Source organism: Salvelinus fontinalis, chromosome 31 (genome assembly GCF_029448725.1).
Source record: "Salvelinus fontinalis isolate EN_2023a chromosome 31, ASM2944872v1, whole genome shotgun sequence".
NCBI lineage: Eukaryota > Metazoa > Chordata > Actinopteri > Salmoniformes > Salmonidae > Salvelinus > Salvelinus fontinalis.
This window is the reverse complement of record NC_074695.1, coordinates 10,094,772-10,104,537: the sequence shown is the minus strand read 5'-3', so window position 1 is coordinate 10,104,537 and position 9,766 is coordinate 10,094,772. Positions and strand designations below refer to the sequence as shown.

General features: G+C 46.7%; 1 protein-coding gene across 2 annotated transcripts in view; it reads right to left on the bottom strand.

Moving 5' to 3' along the window:
- Window positions 1-9,766, bottom strand: part of LOC129829511 (guanine nucleotide-binding protein G(i) subunit alpha-3-like) — a 93,121-nt gene that overhangs the window by 2,203 nt on the left and 81,152 nt on the right. The window contains exons 6-9 of one of the 2 annotated variants that reach the window (XM_055891234.1): window positions 9,293-9,422; window positions 8,672-8,825; window positions 2,141-2,334; window positions 1,444-1,461 (exon numbers count right to left, since the gene is read on the bottom strand). In XM_055891234.1, the coding sequence (XP_055747209.1) occupies window positions 2,144-2,334; window positions 8,672-8,825; window positions 9,293-9,422 (475 nt within the window). In that variant the 3' untranslated portion in view covers window positions 1,444-1,461; window positions 2,141-2,143. Of the gene's footprint in view, window positions 1-1,443; window positions 1,462-2,125; window positions 2,335-8,671; window positions 8,826-9,292; window positions 9,423-9,766 lie in introns of both variants that reach the window. The other variant, XM_055891235.1, reaches the window with a different exon arrangement.

The window sequence follows — 9,766 nt, the reverse complement described above, 5'->3', positions numbered from 1 at the left end:
GGTACAAACATTATTGGGCACAGACAACAGCACAAAGGACAAGAAGGTAGTGACAACAACAACAATCACACAAAGCAGCCACAACTGTCACTAAGAGTGTCCATGATTGAGTCTTTGAATGAAGAGATTGAGATAAAACTGTACAGTGTTGAGTGTTTGTTGCAGCTCTTTCCAGTCGCCAGCTGCAGCAAACTGAAAAGACGAGCGACCCAGGGATGTGTGTGCTTTGGGTAATTTTAACAGAATGAGACTGGCAGAACGGGTGTTGTATGTGGAGAATGAGGGCTGCGGTAGATATCACAGATAGGGGGAAGTGAGGCCTAAGATATCTCAGATAGGGGGGAGTGAGGCCTAAGATATCTCAGATAGGGGGGAGTGAGGCCTAAGATATCTCAGATAGGGGGGAGTGAGGCCTAAGATATCTCAGATAGGGGGGAGTGAGGCCTAAGATATCTCAGATAGGGGGGAGTGAGGCCTAAGATATCTCAGATAGGGGGGAGTGAGGCCTAAGATATCTCAGATAGGGGGGAGTGAGGCCTAAGATATCTCAGATAGGGGGGAGTGAGGCCTAAGAGGGTTTATAAATAAACATCTGTACACCTTCAACCAATACCAGGTCTAGGACCTGCACCTTCAGCCAATACCAGGTCTAGGACCTGCACCTTCAGCCAATACCAGGTCTAGGACCTGCACCTTCAGCCAATACCAGGTCTAGGACCTGCACCTTCAGCCAATACCAGGTCTAGGACCTGCACCTTCAGCCAATACCAGGTCTAGGACTTGCACCTTCAGCCAATACCAGGTCTAGGACCTGCACCTTCAGCCAATACCAGGTCTAGGACCTGCACCTTCAGCCAATACCAGGTCTAGGACCTGCACCTTCAGCCAATACCAGGTCTAGGACCTGCACCTTCAGCCAATACCAGGTCTAGGACCTGCACCTTCAGCCAATACCAGGTCTAGGACCTGCACCTTCAGCCAATACCAGGTCTAGGACCAACAGCTTTAACATCAACTAACCTGTACCTCCGCACACTGACTCGGGAACCGGTACCCCCTGTATAAAGCCTCGTTATTGTCATGTTATTGTGTTACTTTTTATTATTTTTTACTTTAGTTTATTTGGTAAATATTTTCTTAACTCTTCTTGAACTGCACTGTTGGTTAAGGGCCTGTAAGTAAGCATTTCACGCTAAGGTCTACACTTGTTGTATTCGGCGCATGTGACAAATAAAGTTTTATTTTATTTGAATACCAGGTCTAGGATCTGCACCTTTTAACCAATACCAAGTCTAGGATATTTTTTTACAGTGATTCAGTAACTACAAATATCAAAGGTCACTGACCTGAAGATCCCCGTCACCTCAGTAGAGTCCACACTCCTTGAGGCTGATCTACAGGAGGGGGTAGGTGCTAGGGGGTAGGGGTTGATTTGGTACTGACCTGAAGATCCCTGGTCCCTCAGTAGAGTCCATACTCCATGAGGCTGATCTACAGGAGGGGGGAGGTGCTAGGGGGTAGGGGTTGATTTGGTACTGACCTGAAGATCCCTGGTCCCTCAGTAGAGTCCATACTCCATGAGGCTGATCTACAGGAGGGGGGAGGTGCTAGGGGGTAGGGGTTGATTTGGTACTGACCTGAAGATCCCTGGTCCCTCAGTAGAGTCCATACTCCATGAGGCTGATCTACAGGAGGGGGGAGGTGCTAGGGGGTAAGGGTTGATTTGGTACTGACCTGAAGATCCCTGGTCCCTCAGTAGAGTCCACACTCCTTGGGGTTGATCTACAGGAGGGGGTATGTGCTAGGGGGTAGGGGTTGATTTGGTACTGACCTGAAGATCCCCGTCACCTCAGTAGAGTCCATACTCCATGAGGCTGATCGACAGGAGGGGGTAGGTGCTAGGGGGTAGGGGTTGATTTGGTACTGACCTGAAGATCCCCGTCACCTCAGTAGAGTCCACACTCCTTGAGGTTGATCTACAGGAGGGGGGAGGTGCTAGGGGGTAGGGGTTGATTTGGTACTGACCTGAAGATCCCTGGTCCCCCCTCAGTAGAGTCCATACTCCTTGAGGTTGATCTACAGGAGGGGGTATGTGCTAGGGGGTAGGGGTTGATTTGGTACTGACCTGAAGATCCCTGGTCCCTCAGTAGAGTCCACACTCCTTGAGGTTGATCTTGATGATGACGTCTGTGACGGCGTCGAACACGAACTGGACGTTCTTGGTGTCGGTGGCGCAGGTGAAGTGGGTGTAGATCTCTTTAGTGCCCTTCCTCCTGTTCAGATCCTCAAACTGACACTGGATGTAGGCTGCTGCCTCCTCATATGTACTGGCTCCTGTAAAGATAATAACAACAATAATAATGCATTATGGGTACTGTAGTACACTAGATATAGGCTGCTGCCTCATATGTACTGGCACCTGTAATAATAATAACAATAATAATAATGCATTATGGGTACTGTAGTACACTAGATATAGGCTGCTGCCTCATATGTACTGGCACCTGTAATAATAATAACAATAATAATAATGCATTATGGGTACTGTAGTACACTAGATGTAGGCTGCTGACTCCTCATATGTACTGGCACCTGTAATAATAATAACAATAATAATAATGCATTATGGGTACTGTAATACATTAGATATAGGCTGCAGCCTCCTCATATATTCTGGCACTTGGGTTGGTGAGGAGACATATCAGAACAAGAGCATTATGGGTCATGTAGTACACTTGATGTAGGCTACCCCCTCATATGTACTGGCACCTGTAATAATACTAGTGCATTATGGGTCATGTAGTACACTAGATGTAGGCTGCCCCCTCATATGTACTGGCACCAGGCAGCGTTGGTGAGGAAATGGGACACCATGATGTTAGCTTCAGAGAAATCATTACGAAGACAAACCAGACTCTTGTTCAATAGGCATGAAACGGAACAAAAGAGGTAGGGACAGACTTCAAAAATACCCCCACCTCTAAATCAACATAAACAAAAAACCAAAGACATGTCAATAGTTACCAATCAATTCTGTGCATTATATACACTGCTCAAAAAAATAAAGGGAACACTTAAACAACACAATGTAACTCCAAGTCAATCACACTTCTGTGAAATCAAACTGTCCACTTAGGAAGCAACACTGATTGACAATAAATTTCACATGCTGTTGTGCAAATGGAATAGACAAACATCCTGGCTGATGTTTTGGTCACTTTTGAATGCTGGCGGTGCTCTCACTCTAGTGGTAGCATGAGACGGAGTCTACAACCCACACAAGTGGCTCAGGTAGTGCAGTTCATCCAGGATGGCACATCAATGCGAACTGTGGCAAAAAGGTTTGCTGTGTCTGTCAGCGTAGTGTCCAGAGCATGCAGGCGCTACCAGGAGACAGGCCAGTACATCAGGAGACGTGGAGGAGGCCGTAGGAGGGCAACAACCCAGCAGCAGGACCGGTACCTCCGCCTTAGTGCAAGGAGGTGCACTGCCAGAGCCCTGCAAAATGACCTCCAACAGGCCACAAATGTGCATGTGTCAGCATATGGTCTCACAAGGGGTCTGAGGATCTCATCTCGGTACCTAATGGCAGTCAGGCTACCTCTGGCGAGCACATGGAGGGCTGTGCGGCCCCAAAAAGAAATACCACCCCACATCATGACTGACCCATCGCCAAACCGGTCATGCTGGAGGATGTTGCAGGCAGCAGAACGTTCTCCACGGCGTCTCCAGACTCTGTCACGTCTGTCAAATGTGCTCATGTGCTCAGTGTGAACCTGCTTTCATCTGTGAAGAGCACAGGGCGCCAGTGGCGAATTTGCCAATCTTGGTGTTCTCTGGCAAATGCCAAACGTCCTGCACGGTGTTGGGCTGTAAGCACAACCCCCACCTGTGGACGTCGGGCCCTCATAGTCTGTTTCTGACCGTTTGAGCAGACACATGCACACATTTGTGGCCTGCTGGAGGTCATTTTGCAGGGCGCTGGCAGTGCACCTCCTTGCACAAAGGCGGAGGTAGCGGTCCTGCTGCTGGGTTGTTGCCCTCCTACTTCCTCCTCCACGTCTCCTGATATACTGGCCTGTCTCCTGGTGGCGCCTCCATGCTCTGGACACTACGCTGACAGACACAGCAAAACTTTTTGCCACAGTTCGCATTGATGTGCCATCCTGGATGAACTGCACTACCTGAGCCACTTGTGTGGGTTGTAGACTCCGTCTCATGCTACCACTAGAGTGAGAGCACCGCCAGCATTCAAAAGTGACCAAAACATCAGCCAGGAAGCATAGGAACTGAGAAGTGGTCTGTGGTCACCACCTGCAGAATCACTCCTGTTTTGGGGGGTGTCTTGCTAATTGCCTATAATTTCCACCTTTTGTCTATTCCATTTGCACAACAGCATGTGAAATGTATTGTCAATCAGTGTTGCTTCCTAAGTGGACAGTTTGATTTCACAGAAGTGTGATTGACTTGGAGTTACATTGTGTTGTTTAAGTGTTCCCTTTATTTTTTTGAGCAGTGTATATATATATATACACTGCTCTAAAAAATGCACATTTGTGGCCTGCTGGAGGTCATTTTGCAGGACTCTGGCAGTGCTCCTCCTTGCACAAAGGCGGAGGTAGCGGTCCTGCTGCTGGGTTGTTGCCCTCCTACGGCCTCCTCCACGTCTCCTGATGTACTGGCCTGTCTCCTGGTAGCGCCTCCATGCTCTGGACACTACGCTGACAGACACAGCAAACCTTCTTGCCACAGCTCGCATTGATGTGCCATCCTGGATGAGCTGCACTACCTGAGCCACTTGTGTGGGTTGTAGACTCCGTCTCATGCTACCACTAGAGTGAAAGCACCGCCAGCATTCAAAAGTGACCAAAACATCAGCCAGGAAGCATAGGAACTGAGAAGTGGTCTATGGTCACCACCTGCAGAACCACTCCTTTATTGGGGGTGTCTTGCTAATTGCCTATAATTTCCACCTTTTGTCTATTCCATTTGCACAACAGCATGTGAAATGTATTGTCAATCAGTGTTGCTTCCTAAGTGGACAGTTTGATTTCACAGAAGTGTGATTGACTTGGAGTTACGTTGTGTTGTTTAAGTGTTCCCTTTATTTTTTTGAGCAGTGTATATATATATACAGTGGGGAGAACAAGTATTTGATACACTGCCGATTTTGCAGGTTTTCCTACTTACAAAGCATGTAGAGGTCTGTAATTTTTATCATAGGTACACTTCAACTGTGAGAGACGGAATCTAAAACAAAAATCCAGAAAATCCCATTGTATGATTTTTAAGTAATTAATATGCATTTTATTGCATGACATAAGTATTTGATACATCAGAAAAGCAGAACTTAATATTTGGTACAGAAACCTTTGTTTGCAATTACAGAGATCATACGTTTCCTGTAGTTCTTGACCAGGTTTGCACACACTGCAGCAGGGATTTTGGCCCACTCCTCCATACAGACCTTCTCCAGATCCTTCAGGTTTCGGGGCTGTCGCTGGGCAATACGGACTTTCAGCTCCCTCCAAAGATTTTCTATTGGGTTCAGGTCTGAAGACTTGCTAGGCCACTCCAGGACCTTGAGATGCTTCTTACGGAGCCACTCCTTAGTTGCCCTGGCTATGTGTTTCGGGTCGTTGTCATGCTGGAAGACACAGCCACGACCCATCTTTAATGCTCTTACTGAGGGAAGTAGTTTGTTGGCCAAGATCTCGCGATACATGGCCTCATCCATTCTCCCCTCAATACGGTGCAGTCGTCCTGTCCCCTTTGCAGAAAAGCATCCCCAAAGAATTATGTTTCCACCTCCATGCTTCACGGTTGGGATGGTGTTCTTGAGGTTGTACTCATCCTTCTTCTTCCTCCAAACACGGCGAGTGGAGTTTAGACCAAAAAGCTCTATTTGTCTCATCAGACCACATGACCTTCTCCCATTCCTCCTCTGGATCATCAAGATGATCATTGGCAAACTTCAGACGGGCCTGGACATGCGCTGGCTTGAGCAGGGGGACCTTGCGTGCGCTGCAGGATTTTAATCCATGACGGCATAGTGTGTTACTAATGGTTTTCTTTGAGACTGTGGTCCCAGCTCTCTTCAGGTCATTGACCAGGTCCTGCCGTGTAGTTCTGGGCTGATCCCTCACCTTCCTCATGATCATGAGGATGCCCCACGAGGTGAGATCTTGCATGGAGCCCCAGACCCGAGGGTGATTGACCATCATCTTGAACTTCTTCAATTTTCTAATAATTGCGCAAACAGTTGTTGCCTTCTCACCAAGCTGCTTGCCTATTGTCCTGTAGCCCATCCCAGCCTTGTGTAGGTCTACAATTTTATCCCTGATGTCCTTACAGAGCTCTCTGGTCTTGGCCATTGTGGAGAGTTTGGAGTATGTTTGATTGAGGTTGTGGACAGGTGTCTTTTATACAGGTAACGAGTTCAAACAGGTGCAGTTAATACAGGTAATGAGTGGAGAACAGGAGGGCTTCTTAAAGAAAAACTAACAGGTCTGTGAGAGCCAGAATTCTTACTGGTTGGTAGGTGATCAAATACTTATGTCATGCAATAAAATGCTAATGAATTACTTAAAAATCATACAATGTGATTTTCTGGATTTTTGTTACATTACAGACCTCTACATGCTTTGTAAGTAGGAAAACCTGCAAAATCGGCAGTGTATCAAATACTTGTTCTCCCCACTGTATATATATATATATTTAAACGTTTACTTCTACTCTACAACTAATACAGAGGAGAAACCTCATTCAGTACATCTCCCTAACTAATCAACCTACTCCACCATTCTACAGTGCATTCCCTTGTCTCCTTAAATCCTATAATACAGGAGGACTCGTCAGAGTGGATCAGGAGTAAGACAGGGGTCTGGCTGATCCAAACTGACAAGCCTCAGAAATCACACTGATACATACATATTTAAAACACCTATTCTGAAGTGATCTAATAGAGTTGGATTCAATTATTCAGAGACTAAGGGTTATATCCACATCTGGTTAGTATTAGAGGCTTTAAACTCTGTATCGTCCGTCCGTCCGTCTGTCTTTATGATAAGTATTAGAGGCATTAAACTCTGTATCGTCTGTCTGGCTAGTATTAGAAGTACTAAACTCCGTAATCGATCTGTCTGGTTAGTATTAGAGCAGTGTTACCCCTATATGCATGGTCAAACCAGACAACCTGAGGATTAATTAGAAACATCGTTTGACATGTTTTGACGAACTTTACCGGAACTATTAGGATGTATTCGTCTGCATGTTTTGACCGCCTTTGAGTCAGTGGATTACTGAACAAAACACGCCAACAAAACTGAGTTTTTGGGATATAAAGAGGGACTTTATCGAACCATCTATTGTGTAGCTGGGACCCTTGTGATTGCAACCAGTTGAAGATCTTCAAAGGAAGTGATTTATTTTAGCGCTATTTCTGACTTTCGTGACTCCTCTACTTTGTTGTAAAATGTTTGTATGCTTTTGTTAGCGGGGCGCTGGCCTCAGATAATCACATCACTTTTAACCGATGTATAACACTTGTATTTTCATGAATGTTTATTATTACTATTTCTGTAATTTGAATTTGGCGCTCTGCAATTTCACCGAATGTTGATCAGATTGGACGCAGCGTCCCACCTTGCCCTAAGAGGGTTTTAACATCCCATCATGCTTAGGGACACTATTTTGGTTACCATGGCTATGCCCTCATAGGATGACATCCACAGGGCACGAGTGATCACTGAATGGTTTGATTAGCATGAAAACGATGTAAACCATATGCCATGGCCGTCTCAGTCACCAGATCTCAACCCAATTGAACACTTATGGGAGATTCTGGAGCTGCGCCTGAGACGGCGTTTTCCACCGCCATCAACAAAACACCAAATGATGGAACTTCTCGTGGAGAATGGTGTTTCCCCCTCCAATAGAGTTCCAGACACTAGTAGAATCTATGACAAGGTGCATTGAAGCTGTTCTGGCTCGTGATGACCCAACACCCTATGTTGCCGTTTCCTTAATTTTGGCAGTTACTTGTATTGTATTTTTTTAACCTTTATTTAACTAGGCAAGTCAGTTAAGAACAAATTCTTATTTACAATGACGGCCTACCGGGGAACAGTGGGTTAAATGCCTTGTTCAGGGGCAGAACAACAGATTTTTACCTTGTCAGTTCGGGGATTCGACCTTGCAACCTTTCGGTTACAAGTCCAACGCTCTAACCACTAGGCTACGCTGCCGCCCCTATATCGGTAGTAGAAATGCAAGCCAAAGCAAAGTTCAGAAAAAAGCTAACAGCTGCTATCTAAATATGCTTTATTTAGGTTGCTAATGGCATGACCCCAAAATAGCTAACAAAAACAACAATACCATTGGCTTTTAAGAAAAGTACACAAACGCCAGGAGCATCTACAACACTTCCAAATATTTGACACGTATTTGGTCAGTCTGTGTGTGTGTGTCTGTGTGTCTGTGTGTCTGTGTGTCTGTGTGTGTCTGTGTGTGTCTGTGTGTGTCTGTGTGTGTCTGTGTCTGTGTCTGTGTCTGTGTCTGTGTCTGTGTCTGTGTCTGTGTGTGTGTGTGTGTGTGTGTGTGTGTGTGTGTGTGTGTGTGTGTGTGTGTGTGTGTGTGTGTGTGTGTACTACTCAACGTGTCTGATCCTCACCTGCGTACTCGGGGTAACAGATGGTGAGTGGACTCCTGCCGATCTTCTCCTCAAACAGATCCTTCTTGTTGAGGAACAGGATGACGGAGGTGTCTGTGAACCACTTGTTGTTACAGATGGAGTCAAACAGCTTCATGCTCTCATGCATACGGTTCTGTAGGGGAGGACCGAATGGTTCATTAATAGGACCCGGGCCGGGTGGCAAGTAACGTACATGCTAAATGCTATAAACGAATGAAAATGCTAAGCATCCTGAGCCGGCTAGCACCGAGACGTTTTGAAAAGGAGGTGAGAGATTTGAGTAAGGGAGAACTCCCTCACCCTTCCTCTGGAGAATGAACTGACTCCGCCCATCCCCCTCCCTCCTCTACCTCCCTCTTCACCACCTTCTTCTGCCTGAATTGAACCTCATCACCCTTCCTCACCCCTCTTCGTCCTCTGTCAACACCAGGTAATAGTCGCTGAGCGTCACACAGAAGATTATATCCATTACACCCTCCCTCCTCATCCCTTACTCTCTCTCTTCTCTCTCACCCCCTCTCCACCCCTTCTCTCTCACCCCCTCTCTCACCCCCTCTCTCACCCCCTCTCTCACCCCCTCTCCACCCTTTCTCTCCTTACCATCTCTTCGTCCTCTGCCAACACCAGGTCATAGTCGCTGAGCGCCACACAGAAGATGATGGAGGTCACTCCCTCAAAGCAGTGGATCCACTTCTTCCTCTCTGACCGCTGGCCGCCCACGTCAAACATTCTGGGGGTGAAACAGTGACAAAGAAACCCAGCGTGTGTTACAGCAGGATCAGGTGAACGTCAGGTTCAGGGCAGGAGGGGAGGGGAGGGACCGCAGTGTGGAGGTAAACATACAGTATAACTATTGATAGACTTGACAAGATTTGATGACGAATTGACTTCGCATGCACCTTTCACTAGTTTCACTTGAACTAATTCAGGCTAACTTCTGCACCTCTACCCCACCATGCACCACGGTCCCAGACAATCAGTTTAGCTCACCCAGGGTAAAATCTGCACCTCTACCCCACCATGCACCACGGTCCCAGACAATCAGTTTAGCTCATTCAGGCTAACTTCTGCACC